At 40.5% G+C, this 26,884-nt stretch overlaps 1 protein-coding gene across 3 annotated transcripts in view; it reads right to left on the bottom strand.

The window, feature by feature from the left end:
- Positions 1–2,332: 2,332 nt before the first annotated feature.
- The window catches only part of DYRK1A (dual specificity tyrosine phosphorylation regulated kinase 1A), a 72,049-nt gene continuing 47,497 nt past the window's right edge, over positions 2,333–26,884 (bottom strand). For 2 of the 3 annotated variants that reach the window (XM_032679021.1, XM_032679020.1), the window contains exons 3-12: positions 23,352–23,557; positions 15,395–15,487; positions 14,455–14,643; positions 13,444–13,591; positions 11,242–11,528; positions 9,873–10,019; positions 9,411–9,551; positions 7,944–8,250; positions 7,333–7,457; positions 2,333–5,945 (exon numbers count right to left, since the gene is read on the bottom strand). In XM_032679021.1, the coding sequence (XP_032534912.1) occupies positions 5,322–5,945; positions 7,333–7,457; positions 7,944–8,250; positions 9,411–9,551; positions 9,873–10,019; positions 11,242–11,528; positions 13,444–13,591; positions 14,455–14,643; positions 15,395–15,487; positions 23,352–23,557 (2,267 nt within the window). In that variant the 3' untranslated portion in view covers positions 2,333–5,321. The remainder of the gene's footprint in view (positions 5,946–7,332; positions 7,458–7,943; positions 8,251–9,410; positions 9,552–9,872; positions 10,020–11,241; positions 11,529–13,443; positions 13,592–14,454; positions 14,644–15,394; positions 15,488–23,351; positions 23,558–26,884) is intronic. The other variant, XM_032679022.1, reaches the window with a different exon arrangement.

Raw genomic sequence — 26,884 nt, 5'->3', positions numbered from 1 at the left:
ATCAAGTTTGAAGCCACTTCCCCTGTGTCCTGTCCCTCCATCCCTTGTCCCAAGTGCCTCTCCAGCTCTCTTGGAGCCCCTTTAGGTACTGGAAGAGGCTTGAAGGTCTCCCTGGAGCCTTCTCTTCTCCAGGTTGAACGCCCCCAGGTTGTGACTGAACTCTGATGTTCTGCAACATCTACCATAAAACAAAATAAACAGAAACTACAAACCCTCTCAGGTCTGGGCAGATCACACAACATTTGAAAGGGCTTGTCTGGAGAACTGCTGGAATAAAATCAAGGCATCTCAATCAGTAAGGAAAACAACAGCTCAACTGTTGTCATGAGGTGGAGACATAAATATCACTCACAGATTTCCAGCATGAGGTGGCATCTGTAGGACCCCACAAAACCAGGGACAGGGAACAGAAAACTGCACTTTGGCAAAGTGCCTTTATTTGCTGGACAGATCTTGTGCTATTTTAATGTGCTTCACTCTAAGGAAAATATCCCAGGATCACTGAGGTTGGAAAAGCCCTCCCAGCCCATGGATCCACCCTGTGCCCCATCCCCACCTTGTCCCCCAGCCCAGAGCACTGAGTGCCACAGCCAGGCCTTCCTGGGACACCTCCAGGGCTGGGCACTCCAAACCTCCCTGGGCAGCCCCTGCCAAGGCCTGACCACCCTTTCCAGCAACAAATTCCTCCTCCTGTCCAACCTGAGCCTCCCCTGGCACAGCTGGAGGCCGTTCCCTCTCCTCCTGTCCCTTGTTCCCTGGCAGCAGAGCCCGACCCCCCCCCCGGCTCCCCCCTCCTGTCAGGGGGTTGCAGAGCCAGAAAGTCACCCCTGAGAGAATTAAAATAAGTTATAAAAATGCTCCAAAAATTTATCAATACTCAGGAGATGAACACTCCGCAGTCACTCCACTTTGAAGCCACTTACTTGTGGCATTTTGACCAGAAAGACACTTCCAAGCTACTCAGAAGTTCCAAGCAATGACCTCACTGAGATGTGTTGGTTCTGTAAATCAACATGACACCCTCTGTGTCACGAGGGCGGAGTTTTCACCTACTCCCTCCTTAAAAAGGATGTTCCTGATGCCTTTCAACAGGAATTCTTCAACAGGGGACCGACCTTCCAAGGTGTTTTTATCCAGTTATCAAGAATTAAATGTAAGAACATTGGCGGTTTAATGAAAACAATGGTGGTGGAGTGATAAACAACAGAGAGAAGTCACACCTACAGGTGAACCCAACCCTTGTGCAAACCAGCCCCCTCCAGACCCCGTTATACTTACAGGATGGGAGCCTAAATCCTGGCAGAGCAGCAGTTCCCAAAGGACTGAGGAATCATGATGGATAATCATCTAAATTTACAATCTTTTAATGCAAATAACTGAGGCTGAAAGGTTTCAAAAATGCAATCCTTGGAGGTATCAACAAAACAAGCCACGATATCAACCGAGAGGTTCGAGGATGGACCTGCATGTCCTGCACACAGCAGGACTGAAACCATTCCCAGGGGCAATTCCACGCTTTAGAATGGGATTCAAAACACCTGGAGTTTCAGAAGAGCCATAAAAGCTTTACAATTAAAGAGGTTTAAGGAACTCCATCTACAGAGGTTATTAATTAACATGTTTTGACGTGGATAAAGTGAAATAGTTTCAAACTAGAGTCGTTATTCGTCCTCCTAAGAGGCTCTGATGGAACTGAACAGTCCTGGAACTCGAGGAGGACTAAGAGCATGGAAAACCAACTACCAGAGACATGGGAAGGATCCTCACACTTGGAAGGATCTAGAGGAAAAGCAGCTTTTTCAAAATCGTGTCCTGCTGCACCCAAAAGATGCGGGAACAACGGGATTGGCCTCTGGGGATAACGACATGCCAGGGCCAGCATTCCACTCCAGGGTCACTCCTGGCCTTAAAGTCAGCTTGTCTGGAATAGCAGGGAGCTGCAGAGAACATCCAGACTAACAGAGGAGGAGAGAAAGAACTCAAACCACAGGCACAGTCCATGAGGAACGGAGCAGAGCTGCGTTCACACACCACCCATTTGCAGACCTTGCTGTTTCAATTAAAAACTCCAAATTAGCTGTTAGGCCTCCAACTTTTACTTCCATATTCTTAATTCCGTTTCAATGTATCTGATATTTACATATTATAGTATAATTATACCTACCATACCATGGCTTGGAGTAGGTTAATTGCATAGGAAGGTTTACTAATCGTTTACATTTTTGTTTCTTTGTTGTCTTTTTTTTTTTTTCCTTAAATTACTCCTTTTTTTTTTTTTTTTTTTTCCTTTTTTCCCTCTCTCTCTCGTTTTTAAAAAGCACAGTAAAGAGTCTGAGGACAAATTATTCAACTGTTTATCATACATAAGACTGCATGACTATAATACAAAGGGCTTGTCTTTTCATTTAACGTTACAATATACACAGCAAGTCCGGACTAGATCTTACAATCTGAACACAGGTATTTAACCTTTTCCATGCTGTTTATGTTTACAATGCACAGAAGTCCTGTAACCAAACTGTGTAGTAAAGCACACAAAACTGGACTGTAACATAACACAGTATGCAGAAGCACTGGATTATTTTTTTTTTTTTTTTTATGATTTCTTCTTGATGGAGATATTATTTCTTTCAACTGCTTTTATTTGTTTGTTTTTTTTTTTGGGGGGGGGGTGCTCGCTAAAGGTGTGGCAACGGGAGCACACGAAATGTTACCCAGATTTCATATTACCCTTATAATTCCTAGACAGCAGTAAGTACTGGATTCCTTTTTTTTTTATATATATATTGCTAAACTCAGCGTTCCCGGTTCTAAGGGTGACAGCCTTCCAAATCCTGTAAACTTCTCCCAGTTACTGAGCTTCGAAAAGAAAACCATAAAGACAAAAAAAAAAAAAAAAAAAAAAACCAAACCAAAAGGAAACAGAACCAAAAAAAAATAAAAAAATTAAAAAAAAAAAAATCCCACTTTCATCCACAGGGTCGATGTGTCGATACAAAAAGAAATCGGTTGATCGAGGAAACCATGATTTACCAAAAAAAAAAAAATAAAAAAAAATAAAAATGAGCATCCCAAGGGTTTTCGTTCCCGTTCACATGGTGAGTCAGCTGCTGCGTTGCCACTGTGAGTATTAAAAAATTCCACCTTTTCCACGGAAAAAGGAAAAAAAAAAAACCCAACCCACGACTTGGCCGCACGGAATCGACCATTTGCTGCTAAATCAACTTTTCCAAGGGCTTACTGGCAGAGGTAGATCACTGCTTCTGTAAGAGAGGATGGGCAACACTGGGCATCTGGGATGGGCAACAGAGGGATTCACCTTGTTCTTTTCCCGAGTTTTTCACGCAGCTTTTACCCTTTTTTTTCCCCCCCCCCCCCCCCCCCAAATCAAATCACTGGATGGGCCCATAAATTTTGCAACTGCCAAGCTGACTGTGTTATATTAAGGCAGCGTTACCCAAAAATTAGGCACCTGTTAAATACAGCCTGCTAACCTCAGGTCTCATGTGAGTGTTTTGCTTTACTCAGAACTTATTGTTTTGGACCTGTTCATGCAATCAAGGTCTTTTGCCTTCAAGTTTACAATTATGTTAATAAGGAATACAAGAATCAACTGCTGGTTTCATAGCTTCTGGTTCTAAGTGTCCCTTTTGCCTTCAGAAGCCTGAACACATTGATAATGTAACAGATGTTATAGTCTCCAAGTAGATGTCAATCTATTATCTTCAGTACACAGATTGCTGTAAATGTATTGGCTATGAATTCAACAACAGTTCCAGTTTTGTTTAAGCAATAGTACAGCCATAATTTTCAACTGACATTTAAAAATGGTCTAGTTACACCTTGTGTCAAAGTGCAGAACTGCTACATTATTGGTTACAGACATCTATGTGCTATAAAAACAGCTTTGGTACAATAAATTATCAAAAAAGAAAATAAATTTTTGTAAAATTCACAGCATAATTGTGAGGCAAAAAAGCAGTCACATAAAATTCTGCATTTTTTTTTTTTTTAAAAATGTTCAGGATGAACAGAAGACGTCTTTGTGCAGAAGTAATGGTGGAGAAACCACGTGCCGAGAAAAAAGCAAAAGAAAAAAGTAAAAAGCAGGAAGGGACACAGTTGTAGCTATTTCCATCAAAGCAAACCACTACTCCTGTGACCTTCAACCAATAAGGAAGTCAACTTTATGACACACGCAAAGTGACCTTGCAATACCTTACAATAAGTGGGTCACAAAAGTCTATTTTTTAAAAGAAAGGCCTCTTGAATTACCCATTCTCTGTGTTTTCAGCATTAAGGACTGTCTGCAAAAGCATGTCCAAAAGTGATTGCATCTGAAATGGTAGGCTCTTCTAACTTAAGAGTCCAAATCCATAAGGCCAAAGGTTATCCCAAAGACCACCACTTAGACCTCCCCAGGACTGGCCAGGACCGACCCGTTGATTGCTTCTCAGTGCACCTCAGTTATGAAACCAGTCATATTCCAACACTAAACTGCCTGCGGTCTCCAAAAGGTGGGACCCACAGAATCCCATCACAAATTGCTGCTTTGATCCTCAGTAGATTCAGAAAAGGAGAGTTCTGCTCACCGCCACTTCGCATGCTCAGTGTGCCTCACCAGCTCCGTCACAACCGTCCCTTTTTACAGCTGAAGGAGTTATAGGTTTGTGTGATCTGAAGGTCCCTCTTGCTTACAGTACTGCATTTCTGTGCCCATGTTTGTTTGGGGAACTAAAAAAAAATATATATATTAACTCACTCCCCCCTCCCACCCGAAAAACTTCAAAGGGCCTTTTCTCAGAAACCATGTGCAATGCCTTTAAAAAGAAAACTAGTTTGCGACTACGACTAACGTTTGAACAATAACCCCCTGTTGAATGAGAGCAAAAAAAAGAAAAAAAAGAAAAAAAAAAAACCAAACCAAAACCCCTCCCCCCCAAAAAAAACCAAACTATGACTAGAGGTTGTGGCAAGTTAAAATGGGGGAAGCAAAAGGTGAACACCACTAAGCTATTCGTTAAGGTGGGTCCAGACATGGCTCTTAAAAAAAAAAAAAAAATCCAAAAAAAAAAAATTCCAACCGAAAAACCTCCCCCCCACCCCCCCCAAAAAAAAAACCAACAACAAAAAAAAAACTTCATTGTCCCTTTGCAATCTTTTCAAGTTTAAAAAAATAGTCAACTTTGCCCTCCTGTAGCGGTTCAGTGAGTTTATCTCCTTCTGATTCAAGCAGCTTTGCACTTTGTTTTTTTTTTTTTTTTTTGGAAAAACACCACTTCTATAAAAACACACAAGAAACAAACTTAGTTTCAGTTTAGTCACGAGCTAGCCACAGGACTTTGCTGAACACAAACTCCTGTCATGGGAGACTCTTCTCTATCAATGCCTTGCCTCATGGCAAGGTGTCCTTCAGTCATGTAATGAGCAGGACCTGTGTTAGCAGAGAACTGGTACGTGGGATGTCCAGCTATGCCCGTTTCTTGGCGCGGATTAGAGTAGACTGTTAAATTCATGTCCATCGCTCCGTTCTGTCCAAAGTCCAAGGTATTAGCAGCCACTGGGCGGTTCTGATAGGCCTGATTGCCTTGGTTACCAGTAGAGGAGGAAGATGTAGAGGAAGAAGTAGTTGAGGAAGACAGGGATGTCATGGAGTGGTGACTGTGGCCCACCTCCATAGAATCCTGGGTGGAGGAGCTGTTTGTTGGAGAATTGTAGACTCTCGGCCTGGTCCGGCTGCCCAAGGCTTGCTGTCCATGGTGGTGGTGGTGGTGGTGGTGATGGTGGTGGTGGTGGGAGCTGTTGCCATGGTGATGATGTAATGCATTCTGTTGTTGAGGGTTTACATGGAAGGTGGTTTCTTGGACTGGGTGGTTTTCAACAGTGACCTGTGTCGGAGCTTCGGTGGCCGTCCAACCAATCGGGGGAGGAAACTGCTGTCGAACCTGGGAAGGAGCACAACTACAATTAAAATGCTGGCTCAAATCTGCCCATTTCACGGGACCAGAGAGTTATTAAGGCCAGAAAAGACCTCCAAGATCATCAAGTCCAACCTTGGGGCACCGTCTTCTCAACTAGACCAGAGCACTGAGTGCCACGTCCAGTCGTTCCTTGAACATTTGCAACATATGAGAAATTCATATTACATAAGATTCATATTATATATATTCATATATATTATATATATTCATATATATTATATGTATTCATATAGGTATTAATATTATATCAGAGATTCATATTATATATATTCACATATTTTTATATATTCATCTAGGTATTCATATTAAATGACCTACGTTATATATTCATATATATTAATATATTATGTGTATTCAAATAGGTGTTCATATTATATATTATATTCATATTAGATATTCATATTGTATATATTGTATATATTGTATATTGTATATATTGTATATATTATATATTATATATATTGTATATATTATATATTATTATACTATATTTATTCATCTAGGTATTCCTAGTATATGAGAGATTCATATAACATATATTCATGGATATTCATATATATTTTATATATTCATATATATTTTATATGTTCATATAGATATTCATATTATATCAGAGATTCATATTATATATATTGATATATTTTTATATATTCATCTAGGTATTTATATTAAAAGAGCTATGTTATATATTCATATATATATTATTGTTATTTATATTATTTGAGATTCATATTATAAATATTCATATATGTATTCTTATAGGTATTCATATTGTATGAGATATCCATGCTACATATATTCATCTATGTTATATATATTCATATGTATATATATATAATATCAGAGATTCTTATTATATGAGAGTTATTCATATTTATGCCAACTTTTAGAAAAGTTAACCAAGCCTTGCAGTTGCAAAATTATTCCAGAGATGCAAGCACGGTTATGAATCACCAAGAAAAATAAATTTTGCATTCTGGATGTTTTTTTTCCTAACAAACAGTTGAAGTTCAATATGTGACCCTGCTGTTGAAATTCTACAAGCAGCTTTAGGCAACAGTAACAATAAACAACATAATATTTGTACAACACGCAGGACAACAAGGCCCTGATTTCTGGCTGGGGGAGGCAATAAGCAAACTAAAGTAAATTAATTGGAGTTCATACCTTGAGTGGTGTCAACAGCACGAGAGGAACCTCTGGAACAACACAGCTGGTTAAAGGCCACTAAAACACCAAGGTCTGCCTACACACCAGATTGTGCATAAACTGAAGTGTCCACTTGGGAGAATTCCTGGATTTATCTGTTCTGTACCACGACAAAACACTGAACTGGCCTCTTCACACCTACCTGTGGGCTGTGTGTTTCACAGTCCATTGCTTGAACAGCAGCAGTGAAGTGCCCACCACTATGTCGATGCTGGTGTGTGGGGTCCGACCGTGCCCTCCCGCTGTTGCTCGTTCCGGAAGATCCACCTGGAAAACCAGAACGTGCCCGATAACTAAAGAGGCACCAAATTTAAAGCTGCAAAATGGTGGCTGCGGGAAGATAACGTGACCTGCTCCAAGGGGAAAGCAGGAGATGATCACTCACATTTTTGCTCATCTAGTTTTAGGGTTTTGGTTGGGCTGGTGCCTGTTCCAGCTGATTAAAAGAATCGTTTCATGAGCGTGGTCAATGTATTGGGTTTTTAACAGGAGGAAAAGGCAACATTTCATAGAATCAGGGAATACCCTGGAAGGGATCATTATGTCCATCTCCTGGCCCTGCCCAGGACACCCCAACACTCCCCCCTGTCCCTCAGAGTGTTGTCCAAACCCTCCTGGAGCTCTGGCAGCCTTGAGGCCGTGCCCACTGCCCTGAGGAGCCCTGGTCAGTGCCCACCACCCTCTGGTGATTCACGTGGGAAAGATTTCCACCGGGAAATACAACTTATCGACCCGTCCACGACAAAACCTCACCTGAGCTTGAAGATGTACTAGAGGTGGTTCCCGAAGACTGCGACTGCTCCATGGCAGGACTGGTGGACACGCTGTTACTCGTGTTTGTACCTTCATCCGCTGTTTTCTTGAAGAAACTGTGCTGCAGGGCATAGTAGGGCTGGATCCGTGTCTTGGGGTCATAGTCAAGCATCCTTAAGATGAGGTCTTTGAACTTCAAGTAGTCGGCTACAGTATGACCCGGTTCCCCAGCCCGGCGCCCGCCTGGTCCTCCTGTCTCAACTCCCAGGATATTGTGAAGTTTGCGAGTCGCGGGTGGTTTGTATTCCTGGCGGGAAGTTGGGAATCGCTTGAGCTCAAGGTGGGGGTTAAGCTTTGGGGGTTGCACAGTTTAATTGTAGGAGGAGGGGAAGTCAAATCAAAGTAAGGAACTATTCAATGCTACAGAAGGTGTTACTTAAAGGGCGAGATGGAGCAACAATGAAATTCCATTTTGAGAAAGACAAGATGTAAAACAAAGTAACATCTCACCATTTATATATTAAAAAATATATATATTTATAGATATATAATATTATATATCATCCTAGGTTATTATATATCATCATAGGTTATTTAACCTATCCCTTTTCCATTACTGGTCTTCTTCAAGTCCCAAAGAAATCAAAGTAACATCTCACCATTTAAACATATAAATATATAAAAATATAATATATATATATTTATATAATATGTATTTCTGTGTATATTTTTTTTATATATATATATATAAGAATTTATTTTTTTTAATCATCCTGGTTATTTAACCTGTCCTTTTTCCATCTTTGGTCTTCTTCAAGTTCCAAAAAAACCAAAGTAACATCTCACCATTTAAATATATAAAAATATAATATATATATTTATATAATATATATATTTATATAATATATATTTATGCGTGTGCATTTATATTTATATTTTATACATATATATATATATATATAAGAATTTATTTTTTTAAATCATCCTGGTTATTTAATCTACCCTTTTTCCCTCTTTGGTCTTCAGGTTCCAAAAAAACCAAAGTAACATCTCACCATTTATACATATAAATATGTATTTTTTATATATATGTGTATATATATATATATATATATATGATTTTATTTCTTTTTAATCATCCAGGTTATTTAATCTACCCTTTTTCCATTATTGGTCTTCTTCAAGTTCCAAAAAAACAAAGTAACATCTTAGCGTTTATATATAAACATATATGATAAATATATATAAAACTATAAATATATAAATATATATAAATATATATTTTTTTTTATCATCCTGGTAATTTAATCTACCCTTTTTCCATCTTCTTCCTTGTTCAAGCTCCAAACAAACCAAAGTAACATGTCACCATTTATATGTATAAATATATAAAAATATAAATATATTAAATGTATAATAATATAAAAAATATATGGTTTTTTTAATCATCCTGGTTATTTAACCTACCCTTTTTCCATCTTTGGTCTTCTTCAAGTTCCAAGTGCTATCTGGCAACTTCTCAAAGAACTTTCTTGCTTTTGGTGCTTGGTCGAGGATGTGGGTAGGTGGTATCCCCAAAACTTCCACTATTTTATTCATCTGATCCACCTGTTCCAAACAAAAAGGATTTATGAGGAACAAGTGGCAGCCAGCCAAGCAGTGCCCCAAATGTCAGCATCCCAGACAAGTTCTTAATTAATTAATTTAAGAAAAATCCATTATGTACAAAGCAAATCAGTGAGTAAGGAGTAAGAGGGAGAAGCAGAAAATTAACAGGCAATTTTGGATTCTGACAACAGACACTGCTGTTATTGATGTTTAATCATTTTAGAGTTACAGACTTCCCTCATTTATGCATTACAATTAAACAGATGGAAACCACGATGGGAATTAATTAAAAAATAATCTAATTATTTGTCCACAACGTACCTCGTTTGCCCCACTAAAGAGAGGCTCTCCAGTGTGCATCTCCACTAAAATACACCCAAGGGACCACATATCAATTGCAAGATCATAAGGCATTCCCAGTAGCACCTCTGGTGATCGATAAAAACGACTCTGGATATATTGGTATATCTGAAATAAAACATCTGAAGGTCACAAACAGCATCCAAGGGCATTCTGACATTCCACATGACAAAACACAACTCCCAGGAAATATCATTTTGGTGCAGGGAAAGGTCTCAGTGACACTCAAAATATCTATACATTGTATTAATAAAAATATGTCACTGTTAATTCTTAGGAAAATATTCATATTCTCAAAAAAAAGGTGCAGATTTACTCATGTGATCATTTATTTCTATTTGTGCTTCTTAACGTCTCAAAATCATCTCATTATTGACATAAATAATCCAGGTGTCATTTCACCTCCTCGTGTCTTCCTTCACCCCAGGGTGAAAAGTTTCTAGTGTATAGTTTATATATATTAAAAGCCCTTTAATTAATGTAAATATGTCTTACTATTCACTGCAATATTCAGTATTCTCATCTGCTCTTCCCAAATTACACTGGAAAAAAAGCAATGGCCAATCCCAACTCCTCAAGTGAGAATTGGGGGAATTTTGTTAAAGTTAATCCATTAATTTCTGAATTCATGTCACATAATGACTCAATCTGTAGTATAACTAGTAATAAACAAGAGGACATGCCAAAGTGGAAGGAGTAATACATATGGAATAAAATAATAAGGTAATTAAAGGTAACATATATGGAATAAGATAATAATAAAAGAGTATTTTATTTAACAGCACTGCAGACTTGCACAACCAAGCGCTGATGCATTTTCCACTGACATGGCACAAAAACACAGCCCAGGAGAACAAAAAAAGATGGAAATTTTATCTCTGGGGTGGATTTTTATCTACTAGGGAACTAAAGGGAAGTGGTAGAGTGTGAAAAAAAACATGGATGTGGCACTTGAGGACGTGGTTTGAACATGGTGGTGCTGGTTGATGGTCAGACCTGATGATCTTAAAAGGCCTCTTCAAAAAGACCCTAAAAGGCCTCTTGATGATTTTAAAAGTCACAGAATCCCAGAACATGCTGAGCTGGAAGGGACCCCCAAGGATCATCCAAGTCCTGCACAGAGTCACCGTGTGCCTGAGAGGTCTCCTCCAACCTGAACGATTCCGGGATTCCGAAGCTCGTACCTGAAGGTCCCACGGACCGTTGCTCTCTCGCACTCTACTAAAACTTAAATTCCTATTTTAAAGCCACCATGTGTAAAGTTTAAATGAGCCAGCTGATCATTATGACTTCAGAGCATTGTGTAAACAGAAGTTTGAGTGGTGCTCACCCTCTGGCCGAGCTGACACGAGCTGCCGAAATCCACGATCTTGATGGCGCTGCGTTTGGGGTTGCAGAGCAGGATGTTCTCGGGTTTTAGGTCACAGTGAATGATGCTGAGCTCGGGGGTGGCCAGGAAGAGCAGAGCTGTGCACATCTGCTGGGCAAACTTCCTGGTGAGGTTCAGGGACACCCCCCTGAAGTTGGTGTTCCTCAGCAGGTCGTACAGGTTGTAGGACAACATCTCGAACACCAAGCACAGGTGGTTCCGGAACATGAAGTGACGCTTCAAATGCACTTGGGAAAGGGGGGGAAAAAAAATTCATTAAAACGTGGCCTCTGTGCTAAGAATGAGGTGCTAATTACAATCAATATTTAGGAAGCTTAATTATGAGTAAAATAATAAGAGTATTATTTTCTTTTCTCTCACTTCTGTGCTACCCACAGAATATTTCTGCCCGCCCTGGGGTACAGAAGGATATTTTACACATTCTCAGTATTATCCAAAGAACTACTTTAAAGACAGAAAGGTTGTATTACCAAAGCAAGTTACCACCCCCCTGCATTTACAGAGGAAACAGCTGACCATCAGATTCATTTAAGATTTATAATTTATAAATTGCAATTTATAAGCTGTGACTTCAATTGATTATTCAGTTAATAATTAAAAATAATTGATTAAAATCAATATCCCCGGGGCAATGTATTCATTTCAACCAGGCACAATGTGAGTTTCTGAAAGTTCAAACCCAATCCAGTTCAAACCCAATCCATCTATTTTTTCCATGAAATAAGTGAAATATTCATCCCATTAAATCTGTTTGTCAGTCTGCCAAGAGCTCAGGTTGCCACAAGAGAATTGAAACAGGATAAACACCTCAGATAAAAAGCAACACACTCCCCTTTTTTGCCATAATAAAATGTTGGACCAATATCAGCACAATGAGAGTTCAGGTTTTTAATGAAGGTGGATTTTTGGTGTCCATGGATTTGTTTTCTCTGTTATCAGGAGCCAGTTCTTTCTGTGTCCTTTACAACTTACCTGGGACAGGTTCTTCCCTATAAATTTAAAATTCCAAGAGCTTATTTGCTGATGCCTTTACTTCCTTTTATTAATCTGAAACTGGTCATGTCTTTAACACCTTTCTGACATGGGGCACTGACAAGTTTAGGTTTTGTTTTATGTAAACCCGTCATTAATAAATTTAACTTAAAAATACCTCAAGAGCTTTGACACTGAATACATAAAACGCATTCTGAATATAATATTCATTAAAACAAGTTAAAATTTAAGTGAATAATCATAAAATAATTTAATACCAACGTATGCTAAAATTATTTCAAAGATTTCTTTCTAAACTACAGGAAGAAAAATCAGGAATTCAATACAGACATGCAAACCAGGAAAGCACAGCTGTTGGTATTTTGGCTTCTACAAACTAAGAAATGCTTAAACCCAGTTTAATTTTCCTTAATCACTCTTTTTCATCTTCCTCCATCTCTCTTTACAGCATGGGGCTGCCTTCTTTCCATCATTTCTTTCCCAATTCTCTACTCCACAGGATAGATGGGATTTAATAAACTTTTTACAGGAGCTGACTTGATTTCATTATTACCATAAATTTTAAGTAGCTTTATAATAATAAATCAAGGGAACAACACTTCAACCTCCAGAAACAGTCAAAATAATATGATTTCAAATATTTTCTGAGCTATAAATGGGCAAATTTTAACATTTACACGAATCTTTGGCTGTTACACCAAATTTTGAGCTTTTTAAACACGCATGAAAAAAAAGTAATGATGAAGCTGCTGTTCCCATAAAACATTATGTTCTATATTCTGTTATTCCTATAAAATATATGTCCTTATCCATGACAGTTGTGAGATAATCTGAGATATATTCAAAGAGTGAAAATGATGCAAACCGCCACAGATCATCACAGGGCCATGGCAACTTCTTCAGGTGTCCCGAACTGGAAAAAAGAAAACTCTGCAGAAAATCCCAACACTGCAAAGTAACGAATCATTTTCCATATTTTAATTCTGGCTGTCACAAAGCAAACTGGAAAATCTGCACAAAACCATAGGAATGATTTTAAAAGTGTGCTGCATTTTTTGTATTTCTTTAGGACCAGGAGCACCCCTGTTGTATGGGAAAATGTCCTATATCAAGAATAAGATAAAAATGGGAGAATAATTATTGAAATACCTATGTAGTACTTCATCTCAGTGTCATGTTTGTTCATAAGCTCAAGCAGTCTCACTTCAATCTGGGCCTGGTTTAAGAAAGCCTTCTTGTTTTTGATGATTTTGATGGCCACCCACTCCTGCTCCATTCGGTCATAGGCCTTGACAACCTGCAACAGAGCAGCCAAATCCATCAGGAAAATCTCTCCAGTTTTCCAAACACAGCAAAACTCACTTTTCTACATTCAGGAAAACCTTTCCAGAAGTTTTGTCCTTTTTAATTTGATTTCTTCTCTCCACACCACAACAGAGCCACAGCTGAGCGTGTGACATTTATTGCTGTGAGGGCACTTTACATGAATAAATATGTCAATAAAAATACATATGATAAATACAAATAAAATTATCCAATAAACAATAAGCATTTATTATTTCATAAATAAATAAAATTATCCAATCACCTAAACCAACACTGTAAAAGGACTGGGAAATAAAATCATCGAATCACCTAAACTAACACTTTAAAAGGACTGGGAAATAAAATTATCAAATCACCTAAATCAGCACTGTAAAAGGACTCGGAAATAAAATTATCAAATCACCTAAACCAACAATCTAAAAGGACTGGCAAAATTTGAGGAAAACTAAAAAAAAAAACAACCAAAAAAGAAAAGCTCCATCCTCCTTCCAGCCTTTGGTTTGGCTACCAACAGTCCCAATAAATGCTACTAATAACATTTATAGCAGGTGATCTCTAGGACTGGTTTATTGTTTTAATTTTAAAAGCTAAGCCAAACAGCTGATGGCAAAAGGTTGAGGATTTCTCACTGTAAAATGCTTTACCAGAGCAAAGAATCAAATGTATTCAAATGTTACCTGAAACACCACAAAATATGAGTGTCCTGAGTAGACACTCAGTAAAACAGCACTGAGAAAAACCAGATTTCATTTCAAAATGAAACAGGAATAGCACCTCCAATTAAATATAATGATGATTCATATAAATTATATCTCTATATAAGGATATATTTACCTGTCCAAAGGATCCTTTGCCTATTAAAGAGTCGATTTCATAACGATCCATCCACTTCTCCCCATTTTTCACAATATAATCGTAGTTGTCATCATCATATCCATCGTTGTAAACCTTCCTCTCCTTTTTGTGACTGGAATCATCTCCTTGGCCCTGCTGATGCCGCCGTTTTTTTTTTGCATAGTAAACCTGAAGGTGAAAAGGGGGTTGGTTAAGAGCAGTTTTTAAGAGTTTTTAGTTCAATCAAGAGCAAAATCAACTTTTTATTAATCACCCCGGGGTTTTAAAATGCAACTTGGAGCAGTGGAAATCCAAGCCACCCTCTGCTATTGCTCTGCTTGAAGCCAAGTCTTTATTCCAAAGTAAATTCTTGAGGAATAATTGAGCAGATCTGAATTAATGTTCTGATCCCTGGAGCTCACAGGTGCAAGAAGAACAGAACCATAAGTACACAGCAAAATTAAAAAAGCTAAGGAGCCTGGAAATAAGAATTATCAGTTGGAGCTTTCCACAAGAATTCCAAGTCAGTGAAATCCTTTCAACTGCCAAAGAGTTTAAAATTAATTGATGCCTGTTTGTATTAACCACAGCAATTTTATATTTTACATTTGCCAATAAGATTTAATCAAATAATTTAGGGAAAACACTCCAGCATTTTCCTTAGAAGTCCTCAGACACATTAATAAAGTTTTATAGCTCAAACTGTGTTTGTGCCACTCGTAATTCTTTTATCATGCAAAACATTTGTTTAGAAAACAAGAGAAAATAAATTCCAGGATAAAAGATTTCCTGTGCTGGAGCAGGACATCAATGAGCTCAAGGGGAACAACTGAGAGAAAACTTGATTTTTGTGATCCTTTCATGATATTATTTGTAGGAAATACGTTAATTATGTGCTGTAACAAAGCCCTGCCCTCAGTGCCCACCAAGGAGCCATTACCTCATTAATATGCTTGTATGTTTTGATCAAATCTACGGAGAGTTTCCTCAGAGGAGCAGTGGCTGGATCACGGAAAGTTTGGGGCATCCGCCTCTGGAATAAGAAATGAGGGGGAAAAAAATAGGAATTTAGTGATACAGCGACTGCAAGAAATCACAGAATCACAGGATCACAGAATCATAGAATCAGCTGGGTTGGAAGGGACCTCTGAGATCATCAAGTCCAGCTCTTGATCCAACCCCACCGTGGTTCCCAGCCCATGGCACTGAGGCCACATCCAGTCTCTCTTTAAAAACCTCCAGGGATGGAGAATCCACCACTTCCCTGGGCAGCCCATTCCAATGGCTGAGCACCCTCTCTGCAAAGAAATTCTTCCTAATATCCAACCTAAACCTCCCCTGGCACAGCTGAACATCCAGCCCTCTTGTCTTGCTGATGGTTGCCTGGGAAAAGAGACCAACCCCCCCCCGGCTTCCCCCTCCTGTCAGGGAGTTGCAGAGAGTGAGGAGGTCTCCCCTGAGCCTCCTCTTCTCCAGGCTGAGCCCCCCCAGCTCCCTCAGCCTCTCCTCACAGCACTTGTGCTCCACTCCCTTCCCCAGCCTCGTTGCTCTTCTCTGGACCTGCTCCAGCCCCTCCATGTCCTTCCTGAGCTGAGGGCCCAGAACTGGACACAGCACTCCAGGGGTGGCCTCACCAGAGCTGAGTCCAGGGCAAGAATCACTTCCTTGGACCTGTTGGCCACACTGTTCCTGAGCCAGGCCAGGATCCATTGGCCTTCTTGGCCACCTGGGCACACTCTGGCTCATGTTCAGCTTCAGCTGAGTTGGAAGGATCAGAGCCCAAGTCCTGGTCCATCCTCTGCCAGACCCTGGGGGAGGTCCCCTCTCAGTGTCTGCTCTGGGGGCTGAACAGCCCCAGCTCCCTCAACCTTTCCTGCTCCCAGAGATGCTCCATCCCTTCGGCATCTCCACAGGAGAATCATCTTCCAGCAGCTCCATGTCCCTGCTGTCCTGAGGAGCCAGAGCTGGACCCAGCCCTGCAGATGTGCCTCAGCAGAGGGGCAGGATCCCCTCCCTGACCCTTTGGAAATGCTCTTCCTGACCCCCCCAGGATCCCATTTGGCTCCCAGGACACGCTGCTGGCTCAGGGACAGCTCGTTGGCCACCAGGTCCTTTTCCAGCAGGTCATTCCCAGCCTGAGCTGGTGCCTGGGGTTATTCCTCCCCATTCCCCGATGACAGGAAACCTGAGGGCAAGTTTAAGCAATTCCACTGGAGAAAAACTTGTTTCATGTATGTTTTATATCCATATGATTGAACTAATAAATGACCTGGAGAAGTGGAACTGCTCCTCCATCTTTTACAGTATTACTTTATTAATAATTAATATTCATTATTAGTAAATATTAAATTAATTATTACTACTTGAATATTACTAAATAACATTACTAAATGTTATTATATTATATCATATTGCAATCTATACTATTCAGTATTACACTAGTAAATTATATAATACAATATTTAGTATTAAACTACTAAATATTATCATAAAAAATAAATATTAGAATAGTTGCTGTGCAAAGAGTGCCTGACAAAACAAAAATTTTTTTAAAAAATCACACTGCACTGCCCCAAAAAAGGTCTCACAAAAAAGAAATTATAAAAGTTTGTGCTTCTGAAACTGGATCTGCCCTCAGGGACCCAAGGAACCACCCCAGAAATCCCAGCTCCAGTGGGTGCACGGAGCACATGGACAGGGGGAAAGACATTAATTCTCTTTTATTACAAGCAATAAAACTTTTGTAAACATCAGGAAACTGCCTGAAAGTTTCCTAAACAAACTATTTGACATTTCCAAAACATTTTTTTTGTTGCTTCCTTTCAGCTGCCAAACAAATGTGGAGCATTAAACAAACCACACTTCAACAGGAGCTCCTTTGGTTCCCTCCCACAACCCCGTTAAAAAAGGAGCAGCAGCACATCCTAATCCCAGCTGGCACTGCTCCAGGCTTCCCAAATCCAAGTATTTCCTTAAAATTGCTTAATTGGAGCACAAGAACACTGGAAGATTTTGCTGGTAAAACACAGGCTGTGGTACAGGAATATCAGCAGGGCCCACTCTCTGTCCAGGGCTGGATGAGCAGCACAGGGACTCTGAGCTTTCCACTTCAAGAATTCCATAGTTCAGATCAACTATTCACATATAACATCCCTCTAATCCGGAATGGGAATTTGTAGGACAAGTCCTCATGTTTATTTTCTGATTTATGAGTCAAATTTCCTTGCTTACTTCAAAAATAAATCTGATTTCCACTCCGAAATCAGCAGCCTGGTGAAAAAAAAAATTATAATCCGATTTGCTGCTGTTCCCTAACTATTATTATTTCATTATTGTAAATAATTAAATAATAATTAATTAAAATTCTGAAGGCTACTCCTCTGGTTCTTGCAGTCAGTCCCTTATTTAAAACTTTGTGCTTTTTTTTTATTTAAAACTTGTGTTTTTTAAAACTTGTGGATTTGGACAGTCCCACATTCCCGAGGCCTCACTTGGAACCTGCAGGAACTTCTCAACAGGTTCTATTTTGCTCTCCTGGGTTCATAAAGTTTTGGGTGGGAGAAGAGAAAGAACTGAGGGGGTTTTTTTCCCCTCCTCCTTTTATATTTGAACATTTGTAACGTTCTCTTCTCTTTCCAAGAGGGATTCTTGCTCCCTCTCTCCTTCCTGGTCATGGAAAACCGTGGAGCAAAGTGCTCATTATCCATTTTATACAACAACACTCTCAAATCCTTTACTGATGGGGTGACACTGATTCCTGCCTGGGCTTCAGAGAATCCTCAACCACCAAAGGAAAGGGAAAAACAGATGAGAAAAGAGAGGAAAGAGAAAGGAAACTCTTTTTTCACGTGCTTCGGTCTCTATCTGGTGGCCAGAGAGCAACACTGCAACCTCAGATCTTCCTGGAAACAGCCCCCAAATCTTCCTGAGAACATTCCCAAATCAAAGAGATGCTGGAATTTCTGTCTGAGAGATAAGAACTATTTTAATTTCAATTATATGTGTCAATAAACACCCACAAAAAAGGCAACCAAGAGCCCCACTGATACTCAGCACACCTGAGACAAACCATGTTTTAAGGAAACTGTGATTTTAACTCAGGTGTGTTATTTGAAGCAGGACAGTCTTTGGGTTTGATGAATAAAGGAAGAGAAAACAAAATTCCCTCTCTTTGGGCATAGGTTTTATTATCTAAAATAAAATTAAAAACTAAAATAAAAAAATAATAAAATAAAATAAAATTTCCTTATTAAATGCCTTTTATTTTGCTTATGGAAATATATATTCTGTTCACGGGATGCTTGAATTCAGATTTTTTTCTTTTTTAAAAAGAAAGATCCACCACCATCCACGTTCATTAAGAAAAGGGAATAAAAGGTAAATTCAGCTTGTGGAAAGTCCATGTTCCATTTTACAAATGGAATAAATAATGAACAGAATAAATAATGAAGATTTTAGAGTATAAAGGCAACTTTTAGCAAGAGTTCCAGTTGTGATGACTTGTTTAATTGACATGTTCACACTCAGGACAGAGCCTGGTGAACTCCCCCACTAACAAAATGTTTATCAGGTAGTGGAAATAACTGAATTAAGGATTTTTAACTGAATTAAGGATTTGAATTAAGGTATGAACTTGGCCCTGATCTAGTTGTGATCAATAAAATCTCTGGCCACGATCTGGTCAGTAAAAACCAGCAATTATGCAGGTGCTAAGTGATCTTAGATAAACAGAGATAAAAGTGTTCAGCATCAGCCTGACCTTCCAATTCCAGGTGCTTCCTGAAAGCTGAACTGCTGGAATTTGTTACCAAAATCTGCCTGTGAATTCACCTCAACTTCCTGAGCAGGTAAAGTAATTTTCTGATCCTTTTATACTTCGCTGAAAACAGTTTCAGGCCATCTGAGCACCCAGGATGGAGACAAATGTTAGTGCAGAGCAAAAAAAAACAAAAAAACAAACCACTTGTTTGAAGTTGGGACAACTTTTAAGCTTCTTATCTTATTTTACCATCGGGTTACACTGAACTCACAAGATGCAACCAGTTAAAAATGGACAAAGAAAGAGGAGTTTGTGATTGTTAAAGGAGAAAGATCCCACAGATCCCAACTTTGCTGCTCCTACAGCTCCCTGAAGCTGGTTCTGGCACTCAGCACAGAGTGAGACCCCCACAGCCAAGAGCAGGACCCAGCATTTTTTGGGAAAAGAAAGCCTAAAGACCAACTCCTGGAGGAAAAAGTTAAAAAGGAAAGAGCTGGAAGTCTTTAACTGTAATTAAAACCCTCATAAATAAGTGAAAAGTGGCTGGTTTTGGAGTATCTTCCTATTATTTGAGCCTTGTCAATGATGGGTTTGGGGAGCACAGCCAGAAAGCAAGAGGTGCAAGAGAAGGTTATAAAAATAAAATTTTAAGTGTAATTTTAAGCTATTTTAAAGGTATATGTACGTTTATATGTCTATAAATATACATATTTTACATATTTTAATATAAATTGTTGTTACTGTTTTCTAACAGCACAATATTTACATTGTAAAAAATTTTACGTTTTTTACAATTTCTGATTCCTAAAATAGCAGGATACAGCCTGCAAACCAATAAAATCAAAATCCAAGCAGGACAGAGCAGGAATAAAAGGAATAAATTCCCACTCAAGGCATCCCCATTCTCTGTTTGTGAATTAAAATCACTGAACCAGAAAACATCCTCAATTAAAAAACAAAAGAGTCCGTTGAAGTAAAAAGAAAGACACAAAAATAACCTGAAAAAGTAACAAGGCAATTATTTAAGAGAGGGAGTTTCTGGAAAGGATGGAACCTGGGAGAGGGGTTGCCTTTCCCAGCAGAAGCACCGCGGCCCTTTGGCCACCAGAGGGGGGCTGGAGCTCGGGAAAGACTCTCCTCCCCTGGAGCTTCCCGGGAAACTCCTGCTTTCCTTGAGTGCCCTGGCTGCTCAATCCCCAGGGAATGGGCCCTCCCAGGAGCAAAGGGGTCGGTAACTCGTTAGTAACCAACTGGTGGACACTTGCACCCAAAGAAATCACTTTTAGGGCACTGAGTAAGTTCCTTTTAGGCTGTGGAAAGCTGGAGCAGCCAAGCTGAGCCCACTGTCCAGCCTGCTGATGATCCTGGTGTTGGGAAAAAACAGGAAAACAAAGCTTGGAGACCTAACCCTTGTCTGTTTAGACCTAATTCTCATCTGTTTGACTGGATGTGAGCCACTGCACTAAAAGGATCTACCCTTTAAGAATTAAACTCCCTGTATCTACCAGAGTTACCTTTTCCCTCCTCCTATTTTTATGGCCGTGTCAGATCAATCAAATCTCCTCCAACAGACATTCAGCCTTTTGCTGCATGTTAAAAACAGGATCTTCTTAAGGATCAGAAGCAGAATTGGAAAAAAGGAGGCTCAGGGGGGACTTTCTCCCTCTCTACAACCCCCTGACAGGAGGGGGGAGCTGGGAGGGGTTGGGCTCTGCTCCCAGGGAACAAGGGACAGGAGGAGAGGGAACGGCCTCCAGCTGTGCCAGGGGAGGCTCAGGTTGGACATCAGGGGGAATTTCTCCATGGAAAGGGTGTTCAGGCCTTGGCAGGGGCTGTCCAGGGAGGTTTGGAGTCCCCATCCCTGGAGGTGTCCAAGGAAGAACTGGATGTGACACTCAGTGCCCTCACCCACAGAAAGTCACAGCTTTTATGAGAAAAAAACAATAAGAGTTTGAATCAAGATGAACTAGAGCTGGAAAAGGGCAACTCTAAGAGAAAGAATAAGGGATTTGTTTAGGTCTAGAGCAGATGATCTGACCCACCAGCATGAAGATCTCAGCTGGACTGGGTTGTGCAAATCAGATCAATGCAAAGACAAAAAGCCACTGAGACTCCCCAGGAGGCTCCTACAGAACCTCCACTCCAACCAGGAGCTGCTCTGGAGAACTCCTGGTGGGACAAGAAGCACAAGAACTCAGAGGAGGACAGAGGCACAAAGGACAAGTAGTCAGAAGACTTCAATAAGTTGCCCACCATGAAAGCCAAGGGTGCTGAAAGGATAAAGAAATGACAATTCTGAGCTGCTTGGGCACAGGACAACAAAGACTTCAAGGAGAGAATTACAGTAAAATAGGGAAACAGAAGCTACAATGCAGAAAAAACCAAGATGGAGCTGGAAAACTAAGAACTGATTCTATAAAGTAGTGTTAGTGGGGCAGAGACAGCTCCACTGCCAGCACCAAGGTGTCCAGCAGATCGTTTCCTCACATGGATAACATCCACACAACCTAAAATTCCCTGAGTTTGGCTTGAAAACACGACCAACCAAGCACTGATGTCACTAAAGTTCACACAGGGGATGCCTGGTTGGAGCCCTGAAGTGCCTTGAAATGTTCAAGGAACCAGCAACCTTTCTTCTTGACTGACCAACCTCACTGGGGAGGTTTGGGGGCACCTTTAGCCTAAAAAAAGTCACATAAAATACCTCTGTAGATCCTCAAGCTAAACCCTGTTTATAGGAGCAGATTTACTCTTCCTACTGATTTGCTCTCACTAAAATACAAACATCCTTTGCCAGCCCCCTTCCCTCTGCCATTCTTTGTGGAGGCCTTGCCATCAGAGATCTCCAAAGCCCCTCATCCAACATCCTGGCACTTGGTTTGACCATTCCCATCCTCTCTAATCCATTCCTCTTCCCACATTAAGTGTCTTCCTACAGCACCAGAGAATCTCTTGATGCTCCTGGAGACTCCTCTACCTGTTCAAGACATCTTGAACACAAGAACAGACCTGAATCTGGCAGCAACAAAAAACTTCATCTCCGTCCCCACGTGAAACTTGCCTCATGGTCTGCCCCAAATTTTGGACTTCTGGATTTTAAGCTTTGGGACCAACCTGTGCTCAGGTCTCCACAACTGGGCTGTGCCATTTTTAAAAAATAACAGAATTCCCACTTATCCAGAGTAGCAGCAGCTCCTGTGGCTACTGGCACCGTGGGTTAGGGAGCTCCTTCAGCTCTGGCAACTCAAAGGCAGGACAGAAGAAAGGTTGTTCCTGACAGCTCAAAAGCAGCAGCATCCTAATCCCTGTGGCCATTTTACCCCCTTGCAACAGTAAGTAGTAAATCAGTAGTAGTAAAATCTCAATGATAGCACAGCTTTAGATGTTGCTTTTTAAAAAAAAAAAAAAAAGAAAAAGTGTATCTTGCCTAATAATATATTTTTGTGCAAATCTCTCTACTCCAAATACACCAACCAGAGGCACTGCATTAAAACACTGTCCATGAGAACAAGTAATAAAGTAATTATATTCTAAAAAGCAGCATAAAAATTAAAAGAACATTATTATTAAACTCTCTTTAGAACTCTGCACTTGTATCATTTTCTTAAAATAAAAGGAAATATTGTCTAAGTAGAAGAATCACAATAAATATGTACCAGATGTTTAAAAACAACTTCAAGGAACTTCTTTGTCTACCCATCCTTAAAGAGTCAGGAGTTATTCAGTTCAAAAAATAAACAAAACAACAAAGCATTTAAAAAAAAAATAAATGCCCTGATGCTGTAGTTTTTTGGTTGTAAGGCACATTAAACTGCAGAGGGACTTGGAGTGACAGGACAAGGAGGAACAGCCTTAAGCTGAAGGAGGGCAGGGTTAAGTGGGATATTGGGAAGGAATTCTCGGCTGTGAGGGTGGGGAGGGGCTGGGATAGAATTCCCAGAGAAGCTGTGGCTGCCCCTGGGTCCCTGGAAGTGCCCAAGGCCAGGTTGGAGCAACCCGGGCTAGTGGAAGGTGTCCCTGCCCGGGGCAGGGGGTGGCACCGGACGATCTTTCGGATCCCTTCCGAGCCATCCTGTGATTCCATGGCTGTTATTCAGAGGAACTCAGGACACCTGAAGGACCTTTGTGTGCCCCTCACCTGGTTTGTCAGTGGGAGTGGCTGCTCGAGCTGCTCAGCGTAGGATAAGGCAGAAACCTGCTGGTCACTGATGTTCTGCGGCCGCCGGTCACTGTACTGCTGATGGGAGTGGGACATCTGTCCAGCCATCTGAAGGCCAGCAGCATGGAATGAAAACGATGGTGCAAGCCGAACAGATGAAGGTTTGCATGCTGAAGTCTCTCCTCCTGCAAAGACAAGGGGAGGTTTTGAACGCTTTCGAGAGGGTTTCCCTCCGGGTCCCGGCTCGCGCAGCTCGGCGGCTTTTTCGTACGCCGAAGTTTTGAGGAGCAGGGAACCCAGAAATCATCCTGGTGGGAAAGGTTAACTTTCAGGAGGGCTGAGAGGGGCTTTTCATGAGGGCATGGAGTGACAAGACAAGGGGAATGGCTTCAAATTCAATGATAGTAGGTTTAGACTGGATATTAGCAAGAAATTTTTCCCTGTGAGGGTGGGGAGGCCCTGGCCCAGGTTGCCCAGAGAAGCTGTGGCTGCCCCTGGATCCCTGGAAGTGTCCAAGGCCAGGTTGGATAAACTTGGAGCAACCTGGGCTAGTGGAAGGTGTCCCTGCCCGTGGCAGGGGGTTGGATCTGGATGATCTTTAAGGTCCCTTCCAACCCAACCCATCCCATCACTCGAATCCTTTTCTCACACCTCTACTACGTGTCACAATCAGAATTTGACAGGGGTTATTTCCAAACACAGGAATTTAGTGCGTGGATTCCAAAAAAAGCCAGAAAAACACCCAAGTTGTGCCTCTCAGGGTTGCTCCCAGCAACTTTCTGACTGACTGTGCCAAAAGAAAAGCAGAGGCAGTGCCCAGTCTCAGCAACTCCTCTTTTGGGACATGGATTAGGGGGGATTCTGGTGGGATTGGATGATCCTGAAGGTCCCTTCCAACCTTGATGATTCTGGGATTCCCTGCCCTCCGTGTTTGTGCCCCCCCTGCAAACAAACAGCAGCTGCAATCTCAAAGCAGAATTATTGGTAAAGATTAAATTTAGAAGGAAGGGGTTAAACAGCCCAGCACCTGACCAAGGAAGGGAAATCCCCATTTCCTTTACAAGCAAAACCCTGCAAGGAAATATAAGCAGTAGAAAACAGCAGATGAACTAAGATCATCAGTTTGGGCTTTCTTAAAAATAACTATGACAAGAAAAAAAAAAAAACAGCATTGAAAATTATACTGGATCATTGACTCAGCCCTGTCAGGGCAACAGAACTGCATGGGATGAAATCAAACATCATTTTACATTGATTACAGACAAATACATTCAATAAAGAAGTCAAAATACTATTCAAACAGCAATACAAGAGAAAGGCTATATACAGGATAATTATTATGACTTTAAAAGGGGTGAAACACCCACTGCCAGGCCACTGGTGTTTTCCTCCAGAACAATAATGATGCTATATATGAAATGATGAAATTACATATATATAATGATGAGATATAGGAAAACTCTTTTTTTTTGTGTTAATTATTGTGCCTCTGATAACAGGATAAAGTCTCGAAATGGTCTTAAAAATGAAAATAAAATAAATTCCTGACTACACCATTTTAAGTTAACACTGCACAGAAAATTACTTTTAACTCTTCTGTAAAATGTCCATTGAAAACTGAGAATCAGAGTTAATCTTCCCCCTCTAGAACCTGATAAATTTAGTGTACAGTTACTTTTTAATATATACTGAACAGTCCTGTAAGAATGGAAGAGCATATATAAGACATCATCCAGGATCTCTACTTTCTGCTCTTTTAATTCTTGAAAAAACTCCATAATCTCACTTAGCAACATCTTGGTGACTGAAGTAAAAGTCAAAACAATATTTAAATCAGACAGTCAAAAATACCATTAATCTAGATTGGAGCCAGTTACTTTAAAAGGGTTATTTCTTGTACTTTTTTACCCCAAGCCACAGGTTTACAACAGACAGATATCTGGCAAATTACATAACTTAATAAAAACAAATTTAATTTTTGAAGGTTCTGCACTTGGATCCCTAAAAAAGCAGAAACTCACGTGTGTGCACCCAAAAATCCTGGTAGTGTGGGGTTCCCATTTACAGTTTGACTTTATAGGATTTTCTGACACTCCGAAAATCACAACAAATCTGAGGATAAACTGAATAATAACAACCTGAATGCACTACACACACTTAAAACAAAGTAAAAAAGTAAAGTAGAAAAGTATCACAAATATAATTATCCCACAGAAGAGCAGCTGTAAATCCAGGATTTCAGTTCAACCTGAATCTTTCCATGCTTGCACCCCCTGTCCCTCCCAAGTCCACCTGCCTCCAGGTCCAGGCATTTTATTCATTCAGTTTAAATTTTTGGGGAGATTTGCTGTTTGTGCTTCACAAACAGGTAACAGTTTGTTTGGAGGGAAGTCCCCCACAAAACGGGATGTCAACAGACACGAATCCAAACCGTATCCCATGGGAAGTCTCCCATAAAAAGTGATGTCAACAGAGGCGAACCCAAAGCACGTCCAACGAGAACCTTCCTCTAAACCAGAACAATAAAGGGGTTTCACCCCAAATCTCAGGGCCACGAGGAGACACAAGAGCCTTGAGCAGGTGATGACATGAAGGATGACAAGGAGATGGTGGGAATTGGCCAGCTCATCCCAAACAAAGGCACTTCAGTCATCTCCTGGTGGTGGTACCAACCCCTCGCCCACGTCAGCGACAAGGAACAACCACCCGGGTCAAAAGTTGAAGATCTGTAACCACCAGGAGCAGCAGCCAAGGAATTCCATGTTTACAACTTCTTCCTGTCCCTGAAATGAAGGCACTGGAGTTCACGGACTTGTTGCTGAGAGCAGCCCTGGCTATCAACAAAAACAAGCCCTGATGAAATACCTGCCCTTGCAACATCTCAGACTTTGCTCCATGACACCTGCAATCCCACCCCGGGACATCTAATCCCAAGGGAACACTTGGAACTGCCTGGAAGCACCTGGTGACAGGTCAGGAAGAAATGAGGGGAGAAAGAAGAACTTTCTTTAGAATAGAAATCTTGACCTCCTTTAGTTTTAGGTCGAGGAGTCGCTCCAGAAATGGGGACGTTTGTGTGCACCCATTAATTGAGGTTCACAAACCCTCTGGTGGCTCAGAGATTGATTTTTGGCTCATAAAGGAGAGTTCTAGACATCCAAAAAGGTAAGTGATCTGCTGGCCACCACGGGAGGACTAAAAAACCCACATCCAGAATTTCCACAGGACAGAAATATCTAAGGAACAAGGTGCAGCCAGTCATCAATTTTCCTGCAAGTTCAAGTGTTCACAGGTTGTAAAAAAGCGACAGAAAACTAAAAGTATGCCGAGATCTCTATACATTAAGAGATTGTGGATTGGGAGTGAGTGGAATTATCTTACAAATAGGCCTGACCTGATGTTAGTTTAGGGATGGCATAAAAACACACACCTTTATATATATATTTGCACTCAAAAGGTTCCCAGCCCAGAACCCCCTGGAAATACAGACACTGCAAAAATGGATTCCCTTC

Source organism: Chiroxiphia lanceolata, chromosome 2 (genome assembly GCF_009829145.1).
Source record: "Chiroxiphia lanceolata isolate bChiLan1 chromosome 2, bChiLan1.pri, whole genome shotgun sequence".
NCBI classification, from domain to species: Eukaryota; Metazoa; Chordata; class Aves; order Passeriformes; family Pipridae; genus Chiroxiphia; species Chiroxiphia lanceolata.
This window is presented reverse-complemented; position numbering and strand designations above follow the sequence as displayed.